Source organism: Acomys minous (genome assembly GCF_964271855.1).
Source record: "Acomys minous genome assembly, chromosome: 8".
Lineage (NCBI taxonomy): Eukaryota > Metazoa > Chordata > Mammalia > Rodentia > Muridae > Acomys > Acomys minous.
The window spans coordinates 89217472-89240033 of NC_140489.1; the positions used below are offsets into that span (position 1 = coordinate 89217472).

General features: G+C 37.5%; 1 protein-coding gene across 4 annotated transcripts in view; it reads right to left on the reverse strand.

Moving 5' to 3' along the window:
• Nucleotides 1-22562, reverse strand: part of ROCK2 (Rho associated coiled-coil containing protein kinase 2) — a 98145-nt gene that overhangs the window by 6495 nt on the left and 69088 nt on the right. For all 4 annotated transcript variants that reach the window (XR_014780854.1, XM_084791385.1, XM_084791386.1 and 1 more), the window contains 17 exons: nucleotides 22233-22479; nucleotides 21159-21265; nucleotides 19147-19306; nucleotides 15760-15920; nucleotides 15042-15226; nucleotides 14281-14350; nucleotides 12320-12423; nucleotides 11879-12065; nucleotides 10450-10543; nucleotides 10269-10363; nucleotides 8546-8725; nucleotides 8228-8396; nucleotides 6476-6546; nucleotides 5846-5934; nucleotides 5259-5337; nucleotides 3720-3981; nucleotides 3419-3632 (listed from right to left, as the gene is read on the reverse strand). Coding sequence is in view for 3 of the 4 variants with exons in the window: in XM_084791385.1 (XP_084647511.1) it covers nucleotides 3419-3632; nucleotides 3720-3981; nucleotides 5259-5337; nucleotides 5846-5934; nucleotides 6476-6546; nucleotides 8228-8396; nucleotides 8546-8725; nucleotides 10269-10363; nucleotides 10450-10543; nucleotides 11879-12065; nucleotides 12320-12423; nucleotides 14281-14350; nucleotides 15042-15226; nucleotides 15760-15920; nucleotides 19147-19306; nucleotides 21159-21265; nucleotides 22233-22479 (2474 nt within the window). In the remaining variant the exon portion in view is untranslated. The remainder of the gene's footprint in view (nucleotides 1-3418; nucleotides 3633-3719; nucleotides 3982-5258; nucleotides 5338-5845; nucleotides 5935-6475; nucleotides 6547-8227; nucleotides 8397-8545; nucleotides 8726-10268; nucleotides 10364-10449; nucleotides 10544-11878; nucleotides 12066-12319; nucleotides 12424-14280; nucleotides 14351-15041; nucleotides 15227-15759; nucleotides 15921-19146; nucleotides 19307-21158; nucleotides 21266-22232; nucleotides 22480-22562) is intronic.

Below are 22562 nucleotides of genomic sequence, written 5' to 3' on the forward strand. Positions count from 1 at the left end.
TAGACCAGTCTTAGCTTGGAACTCCTGATCCTCCTGCCTCTATTTCACAAGTGCTAGGATTACAAGCATGTGCTACTGTGCCAAACTAACCAGTGTGTTTCTTTTTTTGTTTTGTTTTTTGTTTGTGTTGTTGTTGTTGTTTTTCAAAAACACAGGGTTTCTCTGTGTAGCCTTCGCTGTCCTAGGCTCACTTTGTAGACCAGGCTGGCCTCAAACTCACAGAGATCCGCCTGCCTCGGCCTCCCAAATGCTGGGATTAAAGGCGTGCGCCACCACTGCCCGGCCCTGCCCAGAGTGTTTTTTGATGTAGATGTAGATAATTTTGAGAAATTATCCTGACACCCACTCTGGGAAGTATCAAAGCTCAACATCTGTCAATATTCCCTTCAGAATGCCCAGGTAACACCTTTCTACAATAGAACTGTAAGCCATGGAAGGAAAAGAAGGGAGACAGAGAAGGCTCATGATTATAAACTTAAAGTAGACAAACCAATCCAAATCACTCCTTCAAAAGTGTTGAATATTTGGAAGACTGAAATTAGTAGGCTTTTCTGGATACCTAAGCTCTATTTACAGATATTTTATGGAAATCTGTATCTTATATCCTTCTGATGTCTTTTGACTTATGTGCCAGTGTCACAGTTATGTGCATGTGTGATTCCATGGACAACAGAGGAGGATTTTGGGTATGTCTTCCTCTATTAATGCCTTATTCCCTTGAGATAGGATCTCTCACTAGACCGGAAGCTCACCATTTTGGAGAAGCTGCTTGGCTCGTAAACTCCCAGAACCCTATTCTGGTACCAAATGCTGGTGTTACAGGCATGTACTATCATTCACAAGTTTCACTTGGGATACTGGGGATGGAACTCAGGTATCATGCTTGCACATGGGATCTTACCCACAGGGCCATTTCTCCAGTTCCAATATTGCAACCTTATATTTAAAAATATAGACACTTCATTCTCTTCCATTCAGTCAGCTAATTCTGGTTATTTCAAGCTAAAAATATAATGTTTCTGAACTCAATTTTTTCTTCTTTACATTTTTTCACTATCAGCTCAGTTTAGATGTTGGAAGGTTATTGAAAAACTTAAATTTAAACATTAAGTCAAAGTCCTTCAGCAAATTCTACCCATCTCTTTTTAGTTGGATTCAGGCTTCCTCTTTGACATCACATTACCATTTTCTACCAGCTGCACTGTATCCTCTCCCAGGCTCAGTACAACATAACATTACAAATAAAAAGTATTGTTTTAGCCGGGTGTGGTGGAGCATGCCTTTAATCTCAGCACTCAGGCGGCAGAGGCAGGTGGATCGCTGTGAGTTCAAGGCCAGCCTAGTCTACAAAATGAGCCTAGGACAGCCAAGGCTACACAGAGAAACCCCATCTTGAAAAACAAAACAAAAAAGTATGGTTTTAATTTAATTCCTTTGCTCAATAAGGTTGAGTCCTTTTTTTTTCAAGACATAGTCTCACTAAGCAGCCCCACCTGGCCTGGAGCTCATTATGTAGACCTTGAACTCACAGCAAGCTGTCTGCCTCTGCCTCTCAAATGCTAGGATTAAACTCATGCACTACCTGATCAAGGAAGCACTCTAAAAGTAGTACTTCCAAGCCCATTTTTAAACCATCAATTTCTGTTTACATCATTACCAAACAGTGGAATTTACAGCTAAGATTGCAGACTCTAATGGTTCTCAAACAGCATATATGTATTAGCAGTTATACAATACTGACAACAAAAACTTAAATTTCAGATATTTTACACAAGGTACACATAAAATAGCCTCCAGGGTCTCTCAATTCTTTTAGGTTAAAAAACAATTTAATTATGCGTGTATGTGTGTGTATCTCTCTATCTATATGTGCAAGTGAGTGCAGTTGTGCAAGTCCAGAAAAGGATGCTGGATACCTCAGGCCTGGTGTTATAGGCAGTTGTGAGCCACCTGAAGCGAGTGGTAAGAACTAACTTCATCCTCCCCAAGAGGAGTAGAGTAGTAGTTGGTTGTAACTGCTGAGCCACCTCTCTAGCCTCCTTTATGGACATTTTGGACCTGTTCTTAATTGTTGTTCTTCCCCCTCCTTCCCTCTCCCTCATTCTGTGTGTGTGTGCACGCCCGTGCCCGGTATGTATGTGTGCTCAGTAAGACTCAAAAGGCCTTTAGCTTAGTTACTATTATATAGTCACTATTTTGCATTAATTTTATCATTTTTTTTTCTGTTTTGTCCTGGAACTCACTCTGTAGACCAAGCTGGACCCAAACTCACAGAGATTCTCCTGCCTTTGCCTCCCAAGTGCTAGGAATAAAGGAATGTGCCACCATGCTCAACTCATTGTACCATAGTTTGCACATATAAAATATCCAACCATTTTATTGCTGAAACACCAATTCTACCTTTGTCATTCTAAATTATTTCCTTGAGATACTACTTCCAAAAAGTTTGTTATGAGAAGCTTGTGGTCTGGTAACAGTACACATTATCACTCATATACTAAAGGCCCTATGTTAGGCAACATGATGGCTAAAATTAGATCCCTGACCTAGATTAAAGCTTTGTCCATGCTAACCAAACCTTCACATTCTATGAGAAACAATGTTTATAAATGCTGTCTTACCTAAGGAGAAATGGCTTTTCTGAATCCAAATGCTTAATTAAATGAAGCCGCAATCAGTGCAGCAATATGAGAAATGCTTTCAATGTTTCTCCCATCACACTACCGCTTCAATTCCAAGCAATGCCCATGTCACTCTGCATGTGGACTTAAAGCTGCACTGTATTGCTCTTTAAGTCGCAAACATTGTTTTGCACTTACGGATATGAATTAAAACTGAAGCTGCTTTCGGTTCTGCCTCTCAGGTCATCTAAGTAAAAGAAGTTTGCAATATGTATGTGTGGACCTGACATATGACAGTTAATGTGTAATATTTGTTTTTTTGTTTTTTGTTTGTTTTTCAAGACAGGTTTCTCTATGTAGTCTTGATTGTCCTGGACTCACTTTGTAGACCAGGCTGGCCCTGAACTCACATCGATCCTCCTGCCTCTGCCTCCCGAATGCTGGGACTAAAGGCGTGCGCCACCAGTGCCTGGGCCTATGTGTAATCTTAATGTCATTTTCCAAACCACTACTCAGTCCATGTGCTTATTAAAGCTAAAAATAGTATGATTATATAGCAAAGTAATAAAGTATCACTTTTTAATTTTGGATGAATTTAACATGTGTAACGTCTTAAATACATTTTTAACCACATCAATGAATAAGACATGCATACTTTAAGTTTAAAATACTTGGTTTCCAATGACTCATTAAAATATCAAACAAAGGAAAAATTATAGTTATCAAAACTTTTAGCCTGAATATAAAAAGTAATTTTTTAAAAAGCAGCTTCAATTTTACCATATTTTATTTATTACCTTGGTTTGTTTGGAGCAAGCTGTCGACTGGGCCGCCGGATAGACTGATTTTGTTGTATTTTCATTGAGGTTCTAGGGGATGATCGAGCAAAAGGGTCTGGTGCTGGAGGTTTTTTAGGTATCTTTTTCACCAACCGACTAACCCATTTCTGCTGTTCTTCGGTTGAATTTGCTAATAACAGTAGATTCTTTGCTGATGATATATCATAATAAACTACAAAAGGAATTATTTGAAATGAATTAATGTGCTTAAAATGATCTAAGCCCAAGTAATTAGCACAGCAAAAACCGCCTTACTTACCTTTGCAAGGTGCTATGATTTCCTCCTTTTTGTCCATGTGATCTTTATGACATTTAATGTGGCACCGACGGCACTCTAGTGCAGGAGGGGGTTTAAACATGTGCCATAGTGGCTTCATACAGGCCTCGCAGTTGGTTGGGAAGTGATAAAGAGTAGGAATAAACTCATGTCCTTTGTGGCAAATATAATTAGATTTTTCTCCCACTGGCTCCACTGGAAATTCTGGCTCCTTCTTACTTTCTCCTTCGTTGGCATACAGAATCTATAAACACCAAGAGTACAGGAGTGACTACTACACACCAAAGATTTATTTTATGAATATTTTGCCTGAATGTATGTATGTGTACCATATACATGCCTGGTATCATGTCCCCTAAAAGTGGGTGCTGAGAGCCAAACCCAGTTTTTATGGGAGTCATCTCTCCAGGCCCCACATTATGTTATTTTTAATGTATCAAGTGATAAATTACTCATATTCTGAAAAAGTACTCAATGAGAGCAAAATGAAGTTGATGCTCAAACCTAAGTAGGTTACCTAATCAAGGGTTTATGTAAGCTAGGACTGTGGCTCAGTGGTAGCATGCTTGCCTGGCACGTATAAAAGCCTGGGAAGACAGAGCTCATGTAAGAGACATGAGACTGTCATTTTACTTCACACCAAAAAGAACTGACCTGTTTAAATAGGATCTCCTTAATTTTGATTTATTATCTTTTACTTTGCTATAGCGAAACTATCAGAATAGGCCAACAAAAGGCAAATTCTCACTTAATTAGGTGCTTCCCCCCCCCCCCCTTCACTCCTCTGGGAGGGACATTTAAGGCTAGAAGTATAGTTCAAAGCTCTGGGTTCAGTCTCCAGTGTCCCTCCCTATCCAAACAAACAACAAAAGTCCAATATGACAACTATAGTAGTTGTTTATACTCCTGAACAACAGAAAAATGGGTGAACTATATGCACATTTTAATTTTAGATGTTTAGAGAGTTGAGGGATAAAAGAAAAAGAAGATATGCAAATAAATAACCCAAATAAAACAGCATAAGCACTGGGGGTGGGGGGGAGAGACAACTTCCCCACAATGGATCAGACATAGTTGTTTTTATACAGAGCTTTAAATTTTTTAAAAGGCTGTGTGAATATGAATGTTTATCTGTGTCTGTGCACAACTGCCCATGGAGGTCAGAAGAGGACATTGAACCTACAGAGCTAGAGTTACAGGCATTTGTGTGCCACAGCTTTTAACTTGTTAAGTGGATTTTTAAAATTTCCAGAGTTGAGAATAAAACCAAAACAGGAGTACGTTCACACCCTAAAAAACAACAACCAATCTTGTCAAAAGGGTAACAGCTCAGAAGCACAACATAAACCAATAAACAAACCAGGAGGACAGTGCTAGGCTCAGACAAAAGCAGCACCAACTGTCCCAACTGGGGTCAAGACAGAAAGGTAATGTGATGCAGGCCAAGGCCAGTGAAGAAAGGAATCTAAAACATCATGCCACATGTGAACCTCTAAGGATGAAAAACAAACAAATGTTTACCTGGAATATCCTTGGAATTTCTTTAGCATCTGCTCTGTATACATCTGTCTGGGTAACGGGTCGGACATGAAACAGCTTGCTATAGAAGAATTTTAAATAAAGGAATGAATAAAATATTACCCAAGGATTTATTACATTGGATATCTTATACCAGATGTTAAAAATCAGCTATTTATTGGCCCATGTTAAAGCTCATAGACTAGCTTGGGTTTTGTTGTTGTTACTGTTATTGTTTTGAGACAGGGTCAGTCTCACTATGTAGTTCTGGCTGTCCTTGAACTTGATATTGTAGACCTGGCTGGCCTCACAGATCCACCACAATCTGCCCCTCAAGTGCTGGGATTAAAGGGGTTAACATGGCTGACTAGTTTGCTTTATTGTTTTAATAATGTTTAAGATAGAGAAAATTCCAGGTTGAACTTCTGTCAGAAAATCATGTACTAAAGAGCCATGAAATACACACCACATAATGCCACCCTTCTATAAAGGAAATCATAGGGAAATGTTACACTAGTAAAGTGAGAGCTGCACTGTGCTTGTCATCATGCCCTTTCTCATTAGGCTTGTAATGTAAGTCTGATACTTACTCTATGTCTAAAACCATGTAAGGGTTTGATTGCTCTTTATCTTGCTCACTGTCATAGAAAAGAATCTTCTTGCTGCTTACAATCACATACTGTAAAAAAGAGGAAAAGAAGTGATGAAAGTACTAAGCACTATTTTTTTTCCACAAGAAATTCTTTATTTGTTATAAAGTCATATGCTATGAAACTAAATAAAAAGTACTAATGATGTTTTAGGGAACTTTTCCTCAAGGTAGCAACAAACTTACTTATAGATTTTTATTTATTTTTCTGTAACAATGAAACTGAAACCACATGTATTTTAAGCTTTGAGATCAATATTAAAAAGTGAACCTGTGTCAACTTAGTCACAGTAAGCAAGGAACACAGTAGCACTGGACTACAGGTGTATTCCTAGTGTATCTAGAGCTGCTGCCCACCAGGACACCACAGCACCAGAACAAGCTTCTATAATGACCTCAAAATTAGTTTCAGTAACAACCCAAGGAGAGTAAAATTTCTTCCAAAGAGATAAACAAAATCATATCAGTCCACACCAGAAAGTATAAACAGGTTTTGTATGTCAGGAAGTGTAGGCATGTCTATCCTACAACTCCACAAGGAAAAGGAACCATACTCAAAAGCACTAATTACCTTCTTAACCCATCCAAACTTTTTAGTGTTGTTCCGCACAGGCAATGACAACCATCCTTCTAACCTTGACTCTGTAAGTAAGCATAACAGATGAAGATAAATAAAAATTATTTTCCCCTGATAATGAGGAATTTAACAAAATGCCCTTTAGAATTTAGGCCATACAGTACTAGGTTACTGTAATAATGTATAATCAGTAGACGCATGTTACACACCAGAAAACGAAACCCAGGTCATATCACATCAAAAATAAATATTCTGAATTATTACATCGAATACACATTGGTTAAATTCATGCACTGGAAAGTTCACAACACACGAGCCACTGAGCTCTTTTCACTGCACGTCTATATCAAGCCCTTCCTTCTTCCTGTGGAGACAGAGTTGACTAGAGGTATGCTGTGTACTGTTGAGTAGGAAGCTCTTAAATGAGGGTGTGGTCAGAAAACAGCGAGTTTTTGAATGGCTATCCTCATTGTGTAAAATACTTAAGAAGCAACAGTATAACCAAGATTTATAAGCCCCAAAATATCAGAATCAGTAAAACTCTAATCAACAAATGTATCTTAAGTCATTGGATTCTGTGCTGATGAATTTTATCAGTATTTTTCAAATAAAATTGGCAGGGTTATGCCATTCTAAGAGACTATTCTAATAATGCAAGTCGGTACAGATCTTAACTGCTGTGCACTAACTATACTAGATGCTTTAACCTAAGTTCTCAATGTCTTCACAGCTTCACACACACAATTCCATCCCTCATGTAGATGAGGAAGCTGAAGCCTAGAGATCAGTGAGAACCTCTGTGAGTTTAAAAGATGCATTTGGGATTCTCCATCATTTCACCTCTGGGCCTTTTCAGGGCCTTTTCTGAAGGCTTAGTATATTTGTGGACATGTATATACTCAGGGAAAATGTGAACACATTCACTGAAACAGGTCATATGTTTTTATTTTCTTCTGTACTGTCACTCAATATAGAACTATGGAAAAGTTTACTAAAAATAGAGGACACCATGCACTTTCAAGAATATAAAACATACTGCTTTGATTATGGAAAGTTGGCAAAAATCAAACGATCTAGCAATGCAATCACAAGCTATTTGAAAAATGCCCTAAAAGCAAATTATAGTTCATGCAGCAGTTTATTTTTTACTTCATCTTTACAATCTTTACAGCTTGTTAGAGTGAGTAGATGTTAGTTAATGGTTTTGTTTTGTTTTTTTTCCAAAAAGACAAAATTAAGTAGCTGGCAGAACTCCAAAGACAGAAAGATTTTCAGGATATCACCTGTACTAATAGGCTCCGATGAAATGGGTAAGTAAGGCAAAGAATCTTCTTCAGAGTCAGAGTCAAGGAGTATGTGAGAACTGGAGGGCTTAGTGGCAATATTGAGAGAGGTAGAGGAACGCTGGTAGGTGAAGGACATGGATTCCATAGTGTGTGACTGAGTGATATGGACTAAATACCCACAAGTAAGAAAGCAAGGCAGAGAGAAAAGAAGAAAAAAATGAAAGCTTAAAAAACAGATAGGCACTATATATGAGCTAAACACCTAAGCATTTAGAATTTATTATTTGTTTGGTTTTAATGAAACAAGTCTAAAATGTCCCAAGTAGTAAGTAGTCCAAGAAGTAGGTTTTTCCTTAAAGAAATAAATTTTTTTTCTCAAGAGCAAAGTCAGTTGTGGAACTTAAAGCAATCATCTGACTTAAATTTAATGCAAATGCAAGGGCTGACCAAGGATGTGTACCTGGAAATCCATCGTCAGGCTCAGCATCCCCTGGTCCACTGCCTATACTGGAACTATCCATACCAATATGCAAGGCCTGGAGCTGTGACCGCAGTTGTTCAATGTCACTGTCTTTACTGTCTAGGGTCATCTGGAGTTCAATTCGAATTTGGCTCTCTTCAGCTATTTGCTGTAAGAAAATGTTTTAACAGATGAAATGTACATTGTAATTGTGAGTCATGGTTTAGTACTAATTACTAATAGAAATGTTCTTCAACCAAAGAAAAGGAAATAATTGTTAAAAAAAAAAAAGTTTTTAGTGTAAAAGAGTATTCTTACAGCCTGCATTTCATTCAGTTCTTTCTGGTATTTAATCATTTGTTGTGTCAATTTTTCACGTTCAGACTTAAGCTCCATATGTAGCTTTCTGTTCTCCTTCTCTTTTCTTCGAACATCTGTGTCACTACCACGCTTGACAGGTTCTTTTCGATTCATGATCTCCGCCAACTTATTTACAGCCTTAAAAAAATAAGCATATGATAAATATAAGTTATGTTGTTTTCTCAGAAACTCATCAATAACAAGTTACATAATCACCAAGAATTCATTTCCTATACACAGGGTTATATAGAATCACTTTTGGGCTTGGGGAGGTGGCTCAGTCGCTAAAGTGTCTAATGTACAATCATGAGGACCAGAGTTCAGATCCCCAGCACCCATACACAAACCAAGCAGAGTGGTGCATTCTTCTAACCTCAGTGTTGGGGAGGTAGAGACAGAAGGATCTCTTAGGTTCACTAGTCAACTAGTCTTGCCCAATTTGTGATCTCTAGATCTGGTGAGAGATTTTGTCTCAAAAAATAAGGTGGAGAGGGGCTGGAGAGATGGCTCAATGGCTAAACTGCTTTTGTTTTTTTTTCTGGGAAAACTAAGTTCAATTCCTAGCACCCAAGTACCTAAGTACCAAGCACTTAGAACCACTTGTAATTGCAGCTTCAGTGGAACCAAATAACCTCTTTTGGCTTCTATAGGCAAAAGCACATAAATGAAAATAATTTTTAAAAAAGTATATAGTAATACAGGAAGACACCAGAAGCCAACATGTGGTCTTCACATGCATGCACACATGCACACACTCCACATGTATATACACATAAACATACACACACATATGACAAATGCACACACAAAATACTTTTACCTTATTTTAAATAATACAAATAATGCACTTCTTTTATTAATATATTTTCTATATTCTAGGGGGTTTCTCTGTGTTAGCCTTGGCTGTCCTGGACTCCCTTTGTAGACCAAGCTGGCCTCAAACTCACAGTGATCTGCCTGCTTCTGCCTGGGATTAAAGGCGTGCGCCACCACATCCAGCTCATCCTCATGATTTTTGATGGTAGGAATCTTTACCCACTGAGTTATCTTGCCCACTTTCTCATGATTTTTGAGAACAACTGCTTAAAGTGTTTACAGGACTATGAGTATAGCTTAGGTAGAATGCTTGCCTACCACATGCCAGGCCCTGGATGTGTTTCCCCACTAAATTACAGGCTTGATCTGAGTCACTTTCTACTATAATTCAACTTTTATTATAGGAGAGATTTTAAAAGGCAGATGTTCCTCCTCCTATTCTGAAGGAGGTAAAGTCTGCATTGGCACTAAAAGTACCCTATCCAGTAACAGAGAATGGTACTATCAACCACATGTTTATGATACAAATACAACTAACTGTGGGAGCTGGCAGAGGGGTGTCAATAATCGCACAAGCCCTTTCAGACCATCTTGACTCTTCAGGCTATTAACAAATAATAAAAAGCTTGGAGAGCATGTGGGACACATCCATACAAATAAAGTTTCTTCTAGACCCCTCTCCCTGCAAAAAAAAAAAAAAATCAAACAAACAACCAAACAAAAAACCCCACAAAACAAACAAACACATCAGAAAATTGTTTAAATAATGATACTGTGCTGAGCCTAGCTTCCACCCTATAAATCTAGAAGTGACAGGTGACAGGAATAGAAAACTCAAAACCACATTTCCATTCTGATGACGTACTTGAGTCTTGAGTGTTCTCTCAGTCAACAGCTGCTTCTCAAACTGTGCTTTAATAGCTGCTGCACTGATCTCTTCATCTTTCAACTTTGACAGTTCTGAAATAAACAGAAACATTAAAGTTACACCAGACTGCAGCTACTAGGTATATTCCCCAAAAGTGTTACCTCCTGCTAATACATACGCTCTTGAGTATCTTTTAGCTTGTTGTTTAATTCTTCTTTCTCATTTGCAAGATTTGCAACATCGCTAGTTAGTGTTCTATTTGTTTCTTCAAGCTGAGAAATAGAAGTGGGAGGGAAAAAAACCTTCATATATCACTTTACACATTTTTAGTTGTCAAACAGCAGTCCAAATTGAGACCAGTAGACTACTTCTCACCTCTTCACTTCCCCTTGTATTAGCATGCCAGCCTTATCCTTGATAAAAATGTTGCTGCCTCAAAACTTCATATGTAGCCCAAAAAGCTCAAAGCGATATGCCTGCCTCTGCCTCCCAAGTGCTAGGATTAAATGTGTGCGCCACTATGGCCAGGTTTGTTTATTCTTTTAATTTAATGTATGTGAGTGTTTTGCGTGAATGCCTGTTTTTATAGCATGTGTGTTCAGTGCCCTCGGTGGCCAGAAAGGGGCATCAGACACCATGGAACTAGAGTGCAGTTATAAGATGACTATGAGCCACCATGTGGGTGCAGGGAATCAAACCTGGGTCCTCTGGAAGAGTAGCCAATGCTCTTAGTACTGAGCCATCTTTCCATCCCTCACAACTGTTTACCAATGGAGACATGTGAGGGTTTGCTATTTGTAAGTATTATGTGGCTACAAGTAATGTGTTAATTTGTTTAGCATAGTTATCTTTGTGTGGACTTTCCTGGGGTTATACTTCATACTTAAAATTTACCAGAGAGTGTCATACTACTGACTATATTACACTTATCAAACTGAATTTAACTCTCCATTTGTTGTAAAGAAAAATGCAACTTTCTAGACACTTGAAATCATCAGGTTCTTTCCGTCGTGGAAAGGGTATGCAAGGATATTTCAAGGCTATGACACTCATCTGACCTTTTGCTGGAGAACAGTTAAGAGAAGCAGCTACCTATGTATTTGAGCTGTCTCTTTTGGTCAATTTTCTTCTAAATTGTTTCAGTTGTTTTATTGGATTACAGGAGTTCTGTATGTATTATAGACAAAAACCATCTTCTCTTTGTTTTATTTAGGCTATCTTCTATCACATAGTAGTTTTAGGTCTGTCTGATGGCTTACAGTTTTTATTTTTCACATTTGATCCTTAAACTAGATACAATTTACCTAACTAGTAAGGATCTAACATTATTCCTTTTGCTCAAAAACTCCATTATTCCAAAACTATTTATTTACTGTGCCCAGTGGCTTTATCTCACTATCTGCACACCCCTGGGTCTTGTATATGTACCTCCTTCTGTTAACTCCTCACCCCCTTACTGTGAAATTCATGTCTGCACAACTGACAGCATAAGACCGACTGCTTCCTTTGAAATGTTTCTTTAGTTAGACTGTTACAGTCTGCTAACAAATACAGCCGTTTTAAATTTTACATCTGACAGTTCCCAAAACACCAAGAATTTTACTTACAGATGCAATTGTAGCATCCTTTTCAGTAAGTTCTTGTTTGTGTCTAGCCATCATCTCTTTGATCTCCAGCTCTTTCATGATCTTCTCTTTTTCCAAATCAGAATATTGTTCCTCAGCAATGGATCGAGCCAGCTGCTCAGAATCTGCTTTGGTAAGGGTGATCTCCAGCTGGGCAGCCAAGGAGTCTCTGTATTTCAGAGATATGTAAAAAAATGTAGGCATATGATATGGGATTGAACCCAGGACCTGTCATGTATTCTAAGCACACAGTCTACATAAGCTAAGTGCCCAGATCCCATGGAGAGGGCATTTTAATGATCGATTTTCAATATGAAAGCAAAAGGTTTGTCTACTTGATTTTTCATCAGATTTTTTAGTTGGTGGAAAACAGATGGGGAATGGGGCACTTACCTATGGACAAGGGGCAGGGCCTGTCCTTACCTTTCATCCTGTAAATCCTGCTTCTTCTGTTGTAACTCTTTACAAAGCTTAGTTTTCTCTTCACTTTCTTCCTTAAGTTCTCTAACTTGTGTCTTATAGAGGGTCTAAGTAACAAAACAGTAATGCATGTCTATTATTCTCAAGAATATGACTTACATTCAAAACATAGCCAGGCAAAAAGCTCAATATATACAAATATGTTCTTAATGTAGTTTTGGGCTCCTGAGAAACCAGTAGTTTTGTGAGCTTGTCCATTTTCTAGTTACTAATATATTAAACAAACATCTGGCTAGCAGCCCAAGTGTACAGTAGATTGCATGCCTTATACCCAGTCCCCAGCAAACTCAATCCCTAATGTGAAAGTATGACTTTCAACAGGATATCACAGCATAATTCCAGTTAAATATACAAGTTGGAAGGATAAATGAAGAGATGAAACACACACACACACACACACACACACACACTGATTTTTTTTTTCTTTATTTCTTTCAGATCAGTGGAACTACTACATGAAAATACTTCACATTGCTGGGTGGTTGTAGCATATACCTGTAATCCCAGCAAATGGGAGGCAAAGGTCTATAGAACAAGTTCCAAGACAGCCAGGCTACACAGAGAAACACTGTCCCAAAACAAAACAAAAGCAAAACAATACCAAAAAGAAGGAGGAGGGACAGAAGGATAAAAATGTTTCATATTTTTAAGGCGGTCTCTAAAAACCCACAAAGGTCAAATAATAGTTTTATTCCTTTCATTACAAAGCAAATATCTGGGCTGGAGAGATGACTCTGCGGTTAAGAGTACTGACTGTTTTTCCAGAGCACTGAGATTCAATTCCCAGTACCCACGTGACAGCTCACAACTATTTTTAACTCCAGGATCCAACACCTTTACACAGACATATATGCAAGCAAAACATCAATGCACATAAAATAAACTTAAAAATTATGTATTTAAAATAACCCAAACACACATTCTTCCAAAAGGTAATGCTTCTAACCAGCTTCACAGGCTGGTAATAGCATAGGTTTTGAATTATGCCCTAGTGGGGCTGGAGAGATGGCTCAGCGGTTAAGAGCACTGGCTGTTCTTCCAAAGGTCCTGAGTTCAATTCCCAGCAACCACATAATGGCTCACAGCCATCTATGAGATCTGATACCATCTTCTGGCATACATGCAGGCATAACACTGTATACATAATAAATAAATCTTTTAAAAAAATTATGTCTTAGCAACAGCAATTGGTTTCTTCTTCTTTTTTTTTTCTCCCCCCTTTTTTGGTTTTTTGGAATCAGGGTTTCTCCGTGTAGCCTTGGCTGTCCTGGACTCTCTGTAGACCAGGCTGGCCTTGAACTCACTGCTTCTGCCTCCCTGAGTGTTGGGATTATAGGTATGCACCACCCCGCCCAGCTAACAGCTGATTTCTTATTCTAAGACAGTGTCTCTCCTTCTGTTGTGGAGACTGGCCTCAATGTTGTGGCTCAAGTGACACATCACAGCCTGCATGGTAATTCCAACTACAGACACATATTACCACCAAGCCAGCAGGATAAAGCAATCATGTTACACAATCTACAGTCTTTTGCCCAGTACTTTTTTTCTCTCTTTTTGGTGCTACATATTGAACTTAGGACCTCCTCCATGCTACAAGTACTTCACCACTGAGCTACATCCCTAATCCCCGTCTACTTTTTATGAGTTGTGTAAGACCTCTGGTATGGTGGTAAACTACTATATATAATCCCAGAACTCAGGATGTGAAGGCAGAAAGTTTGCAAAATGCAGACCAGCTAGGTAGCAAAGCTGTTTTAAAAACCCAGAACCAAAGTAAGCAAGGGCAAACAAACAAAAGCTATGCATCTACCTCCCAATACCAGGCATGGACATGGTACACTTATGTGCCTATACTGAAAATATGAATATACATAAAGTGAAACAAATAACTATTTGTGCCTTACTGAGAAATATTGCTCAGCTTCAAGCTGGTCTTGCAGTTCCTTCATCTGCCCATCTGCATCCTGCCGCTCTCTGAGAACACAGAAAGTCTTTGTTAGTAACTTATATTTTAATCCAGCCACTTTGCAAAGTAAGAATTCTCAAAATCAAGTCATTTTCATGCTAGCATTAACTTCATCACTACTTTTTAAAACTCTCATCACCACCACGCCTGGTGGCAAAGCCTGTAATCCCAGCAACTGGGAAGCCGAGGTAGGAGTGATCATGAGTTCAAAGCCAGCCTGGAGAATTCCATGAGATCATGCTTCAAAAAACAAAACAGGAATCTAAACTACTGCAAGCCAAGTGTGGTGACTATACCTGTAATCCTAGCTCTCTGGAGGCTGAGGACAAAGATTCCTAGAAGGTTGTGGCCAGCCATGGCTACATAGTGAGACTTTATAAACAGTAACAACAGCAAAACACCAAAAAACACATATTAAAAACCAAAACAAAAAACTAATTCCTTCAGTGCCATGCACAGGCTTTTCCTGAGGCTACATCATGTCATTAATCCAACAGCTAATGTGGTATTTCAGTTTTATTTTACTTTCATCTTTCTATATAAGATGGCTCTGGAATTCCAATCTTATTGTTTCACACTTCCAAGTGTTGGGATTATAGGAATATTACCACACCTAGCTTTCATTTTAAATAAATACTACTATATACAATACACAAAAACTCCCAGAAACCCTCTATCAAACTGAACCAATTAACTTACTTTCGAAGTTCAGCATTTTGCTTTTCCAAGTTTGTTTTCATTTCCAAGAGATGATTGTTTTCTTGTTTTATCTGCTTTTCTGACATTTTTAGGGTATTAACTTGCTGGGTCTGCATCTTCAGGTCATTTTGCATAAGACAACGCTTCTGCGTTTCCTGCTCTATTTTTAATGTCAAATTTCTAACCTAAAAAAGTAAATTGTACACTTGACATTTAAATAAATAACTTACTTTTTTCTCAAGAATGATGATAATTTTCTTTTTTTTTTCTTTTGGTTTTTCGAGACAGGGTTTCTCTGTGGTAGCCTTGGCTGTCCTGGACTCACTTTGTAGACCAGGTTGGCCTTGAACTCACAGTGATCCACCTGCCTCTGCCTCCCAAGTGCTGGGATTAAAGGCGTGCGCCACCACACCCGGTTGATAATATTCTTATTTATCTCACATTAAAATATAGGTATTTCTATCCTTTTTAAATAAAATATAATCTTCACATTAAAATATAGATATTTCTATTCTTTTTAAATAAAATATAATCTTTAAGGTACAAGTAACTTAAAATTACTCAATGACTGACTTATTTTATCACCAAAATCTATTAAAGCCAACTTACACTATAGGATATTACAAGAAAAAATAAAGAATGCAGTCACTATTAAATCTCCCAATAAAACTAGCTTATTATTGGCTCATTCACTTTTACCTAGTATAATAACACTTACATCCTCATTTAGCACGTCTTTCTGCTTCAGCAGCTCGTTTAGTTTCTGCTGAGACTGTTTGAGGTCACAGTCCAATAGCGAGCATCTCTTCTCTGCTTCCAGGAGTAGGTTCTCCACTTTCTGTTTTAAAGACCTTTCTTCCAACAGCTTCTTCTCCATTTCTATTACAATAACAGTGGATACAAGCACGTGTTTGAGGTGTTCTTTAATTAAGAGCAAGTGGTACTATTTTATATTGTTATCTTTCTAACTAAACATTCTTATCACTTCAAATATATTTGAAATATTATTAGTTTTAGCTGGAAAATTAGGAGTTTCATTTGTAAAATATAAAACATCATACTAGTGATATCACATCTATTCTAATAAAAAATAATTTTGTCTTTATGACTCTATAAGACACTGGCATCTTTCAATAAAATAGTGTGACAATTTTGACCTGAAGGCATTCCAGGCAGATTCCAACACTTTTCTTTTCCTGTTAGTATATTATTATGCAGGTGTTGAAAATTATGTTTGGGGAGATAGTTTTTGTTTTTGTTTTTCAAGACAGGGTTTCTCTGTGTAGCCTTGACTGTCCTAGACTCACTTTGTAGACCAGGTTGGCCTTGAACTCACAGCGATCTGCCTGCCTCTGCCTCCCAAGCACTGAGATTAAAGGCGTGTGCCACCACCACCCAGCTATGTTTGGGGAGATAGTAAGATTCAGGAATCAACTTTCCTTTCATTTGGGAGGGTAACAGCATTTAACCATCTGAATATGGCAAAAAGGTAAAATATTGCCAGGCATATGGCAGGTACTTCATAAGCCCTCATTAATGCTCACAGCATTTGTTTTTTTGTTTTTAAAGAATTAGTACAATGGCAGAGAAAATGGAATAAATCTACAAAGTATTATGTTTACTTAATAGGATTGTAGGTAATCTTTTTTTAGTTATACTTTCCTTCATTTTTCTAAATGATTTGCAATAAACCTATCAATCAGAAAACAACCCTTTAAAAGCACTTTCATCTTAAGGTGATCAGCAAAGTGTATTCATACACAAGTAAGTTCAATTTTAAATGTAAGTTTTAGTTAACCTTTTGATTAGTATTTCAGTTCATATCCAAATAGGATTCCTCTGCCCTCTCACACCTACTGTTTAACATCCAACTATCATTTACAAAAAGTTTCATTAGGAGCCGGGTGTGGTGGTGCACGCCTTTAATCCCAGCACTCGGGAGGCAGAGGCGGGCGGATCGCTGTGAATTCAAGGCCAGCCTGGTCTACAAAGTGAGTCCAGGACAGCCAAGGCTACAAAGAGAAACCCTGTCTCAAAAAAAAAAAAAAGTTTCATTAGGTAAAAATTAAATCCATGAATTTTCAGGGCATTATTTTTTTAAAGTGTACATGTCTTCACATGTGTGTAGAGGCCTAAAACTGATGTCAGATATTTTTCTTGTTTGCCTCCACTTTATATCCTGTGGCAGGGTCTCTGGGTGAACATGGAATCCACTAATTCTGGCTTGACTAGCTGGTGAACTTGCTCCAGGGATCTCCTCTCTGAGTGCTGTGTATAAGGTGGCTGCCATGCCTTTTACATGGGCTCATCCATGCACATCAAGAACTTTATCCATCAAACCACCTCCCTGGCCAGAATTTAAAATAGTTAATGAAAGATCTTTAAAAGTATGCACAAATAAATGAAGTATTCTCTACATGCTACTAAATAGGTAGTATTTCCAATTATCTTATATGTATAATCACACTTGATTTTCACAACCTCACAATATCATCATCTTTTTACAGGGAACAAGTTACTAGCAAAGTTAGCATCTGGACAAGGTCATACTGGTAATAATTACTTGTTCAAGCCATGTTCTTAATCTACTGAGGTGATAACATGCAGAACAATATAAAGAGTTTAGATTCAGGCTTGACTGACGTATGTAATATTTAAGTGTTGTGTGCTTATATGTAAAATATAAGGAAGTCATCACATATTATGTATGTTCCACATAACCATTGGAAACAAATAAAAGTTGTATCACATTGAATTGTTTCATTTTTGTCCGTTTGGAAAATAATCAATAAATAAATCCATTCACTTATTCAATAAATAAATAACAATTATTCATCGAGTGGTGGTGGCACATGCCTTTAATTCCAGCACTTAGGAGCAAAGGCAATGGTTCTCTGAGTACAAGGCCAGCCTGATCTACAGAGAGAGTTCCAGGGCAGCCAGGGATAAACAGAGAAAGCCTGTCTAAAAACAAAAACAAACAAAAAATTCATTAAAAAAACATCACATACTATTGGTGCAGAGAATAGAGAGAAGCACAAGGAAACTGAGGGGTGGTAGACATATTCTACCTTTGCTTTGGTGGTAGCTATATGAGTGTAACACAAACATCAAAACTATTTATACTTTGTTGCATATAAATTACACCTCAAAACAACTTATTTCTCTTCCAGGCCACAGACAAGAAGATAATACACTACATCAATTTAATCTCTTTAAACTGTATAAATAAAGTGACAGCTTCATTTTTCTTTTGTTTTGGAGGCAGGGCCAAGACTCACCTGCCTCTGCCTTCTGAGTGTTAGAATTAAAGGCATGCACTATTGTTTATGGCTTGCTTTATTTCTTATTGTCCTGAATTGGTACTTTAAACTAAATTGGTTCTAATAAGAAAATCTAAATCTTAATTTTACTTAAAGCCTAAAAGGTTACTTCTTGATAAGCTATTCATAATATCATGTGTGACTAAGAAGTGAATTTCTGTTCCAGAGTTTTTAAGACTGAGACACAAATATTTTCAAGTTCTGATTCTGTCATTTCAAATCGTTTTAATAATAAAAAGTTAATAAACAAACTATTATAAGACAACTCTAAAACAAAGATTGGTTTATGGAAGTTAAAGTTGGGATCTATTAGTATGATGTGACTTTAATAAAATCTGATTGGCATCTTTACTATGTCAGAGTCCAAAATACTCAGTGAGCTACCGTTGAGTCTAGCTGGACTAGCTACTACTTAAGTTCTCATTTTACATAACTAGTAACAGGTTTGTAGCACAGCGGGCAAAAGTCAAACTACAGTAAATGTATGTCAAAGAACATATCTCCCAATTATCAAGATACAGAGTGTCACACTGCACACCATTCACCCTCAATGCCACTGAAACACAATCACTTTCTTTCAGACCTAAAAATATGGTAAAATAAATTAGTATTTAGAAATTTTCATAATGAATCAAAGGTTAAGAAATAGAAGTATATAAGGTTTCCCTAATAATTTTCTTCCTTTCAGTTCCCTTGGCAATATAAATATTTTGTAAAATCAAAGGCTGACTCTAGAATGAGCTCTTGGAAGATGTTGCTGTAACACTCCTCACGATGCATACCTTTCATGGCTTCTGATTTAGCTTCTTCAATGGATTCGTAGATCTTATTTTTATCTGCTAGCCGTGCTTTTGTGGCCTTGTGTTCAGCTTCTTCTTGTTCTAAACTCTGCTGTATAACTTTCAGTTGATACGTCATATCTATTTCCATGTTGCTCTTTTCCTATGAAACATTTCCAATGGTAACTATTAACAAAATTTCAAAAACTTTAAAAATTACTTTTAAATAGTGTCACTATGAATGTTCAGTACTTTCCTTTTCTTCTTTATCCAAGTTTCTTTCTTGTAAAAGTAACCAACGGACTCTATGTTGCAATGATCCACTGTCTTGTTTTGAGATCTGAATTGAGCCTGTTAATTTCAGCAAAATGACTAGAGTGCTATTCTGACCATACAATACTTCTTAGCCTCTTACTCTATTTCTCTATCTGCGCCCTGACACTATCCACCGATGCTGTTGACACTGTATCTGCTCTCACCTTCCTGTCACCTCTGGAGGCTCCCCAGCTGTCTCTAGTTTTACATTTTAAAAAATTACTTATTTTAAGTGTGTGTTGTTTTTGTATATGTGTATGTACCATGTGTGTGCCTGGTGCCCATATAAGTCAGAAGAGGGTGACAGATCCCTTGGAACTGGAGTTACAGATTGTAGGCCACCTTGTGAGTGCTAGAAGAACAAGTGCTCTTAACTTCTGAGACATCTTTGCAGCTGCACAGGATGCTGGCATTATTTAGACAAGGTCTCTCTTTTGAAAGCATTATTTTGCAAAATTTAAAAATCTTATCTAATGGCCAGGCATTATGGCCAGACCTTTAATTCCAGCACTCAGAAGGCAAAGGCGGGCAGATCTCCGAAAATTTGAGGCCAGCCTGGCCTACATAGTGATGTTTTTAAATCTAGCTACATTAAACAAGAACAAGAACAAAAACCTCAAGATGTCCTACTACCCAATTAATAGTATTTTTCTGTGATGCTGGGGATTGAACTCAGGGTCTTAAACATGCTAAGCAAGTGCAGCCACAGAGCTACATGCCCAACCAGATGTTCTAAGTTTGAAAGTCTTAGATAACAGAAGTCAATCTACTTTCTATATATGTCCGAGGATTTGCAACACAGACCACATGGCCAACAAAACTTGAAGTATTCATTATGTGACACTTAAAGGTTAGTTTGCTGATACCATACTCAGAAATTGTGACTAAACAAGCAAATATAGCCACAGCTGTTCTCTATTTTCAGCTCTGTTCTAGTGGTGATCCTCGAGGTAGCTGTGCACCTTTTCCTGTGTACCTGTATGACCTATCATGTCAGGGCTCATTTTCTACACCTGAAAGGTACACTATGTCCAAACAGCTAGCATTTTTTGCATGCAGTGCACTGAAATTACCTAGAGGCTTTATCATTACTTTGCTTTTGGTTGAGACTTGAACTCATAGATCCAACTGCTTCTGTCTCCTGAGAGCTGGGATCAAAAGTTTTTGTCATCATGGCTACCTATTAAGACTGTGATACTATTAAAAGCAACACTGTATCCTGATATTTCTCCAATAGAAAACACTATATATTCAGATCAATGAATAAACAAATGAAAATAAAATATTAACTAGAAATAATCCTTGGCTCTATAGTATTAAAAGCAAAACAAAACTCTGAATATTACAAGTCATACTTTAATTTTTAAGCTATCCCAGTCAACATTTGAATTTTTTTATGCTATATAAAATTATCAAAGAATAAAATATTTATCTTAAAAAGTCCTAATTTCCTCTGGGTCTCTAAAAACAAATAAACAGCAATATCATTATATACACTTGAGTCCCTTCCTCCATGTTGTCCACTGTACCAAGGGTAGTCTATATGGTATTAAAGTTATAGTCCAAATAGAAAGAGTCCATGTATATATATAAATATTCTATCTAGTGAACAGTTATTGAATTGTTCTTTTATTTTGGTAACTTCTCATCTAAATCACAGTGTCCTTTTTTACACATGAAGTACAGCACTCCATGTTTACCTTCTCTAAGTCAGTGAGCTTCTCCTGCAGTTGTCTCTTCTCCAGTTCTACTTTTGCTAGTAAGGCTTTGCCAGTTTTCAAATCTTCTTCCAGCCCAGATATTCTACCTAAAAAATAAAACACATTCAAAATATGTTCAATTAAAACTCTCATACTACAGAGTTGCTATTTGCGAGCAAGAGTTTTATAATCTGTCAGATTACTTTAAAGTTAATTTAGCTAGAACCCAACTGACAACCTAAATCTAGTAGCTACTAATCAAAAGTATGTATTTTATTCACAAATTCTATCAATATACTTGTAATGTCTAATTTTGTTTTGTAGCTTTTAACTATGTCTTTATGTGTTTGTGTCTGAGGATAGGTTTATGTATATGAGTGCAGTGCCAAAGGAAGCCAAAAGAGAATGTTGAAATCCCTGAAGTTGGAATTACAGGCAGTTGTGATAGATACACTTGATAGAAGTGCTAAGAACTAAACTTCTTAGCAATATGTGCTCTTTTTTTTGTTGTTGTTGTTGTTGTTGTTGTTGTTGTTGTTGTTGTTTTGTTTGTTTGTTTTCGGAGACAGGGTCTCTCTTTGTTAACCTTGGCTGTCCTGGACTCGCTTTGTAGACCAGGCTGGCCTGAAACTCACAGCGATCCGCCTGCCTCTGCCTCCTGAGTGCTGGGATTAAATGTTGGCACCACCATGTCTGGCCAATATGTGCTCTTAAACAGCTAAATAGTCTGTATCTCCAGCCCTAGTCTCTGACTTTACTAACAGAACACTACATTAAAAAGAACAAACAAACCAGGAGTGGTGACACACACCTTTAGTCCCAGGCAGAGGCAGAGGCAGAGGCAGGTGGATTTAGAAGTTCAAGGCTAGACTAGTCTACAGAGCAAGTTCCAGGACATCTGGGTCTACATAGAGAAACCCTGTCGTCTTGACACACACACACACACACACACACACACACACACACACACACACAGGAAAAAACACCAAGTTACTACAATACATTATCCATGTAACATTATTTCAAAATTATAAATTATCAAAAGCAAATGAAATGCAATCACTTCTTTCTTACCTTGTAAATCATTAATTATCTCTGATCCGTGGGTCCGGTCTCTTCTTTCAGATTCTAGAGCTGACTGAAGATTGATAAATTCCTTTTCAAGTTTTAACTTGGCAGTCTCAAGCAGGCAGTTTTTATCTTGTAGATCTCTATTGTTAGATTCCAGCTGCTGAATCTGTTTGGAACTTTCTGCCTGGGTTTTTCTTAACCGTGCTGCAGTATCAGACTCTGTTCTCAGCAAAGCATTAGCTTCATCCAACTGGTAGCCAATTCAAAAGCAAGCAGATAACCACAGATGTAATATAATAGAGATACATCAATTTATTATCTTGTTACAAGCTA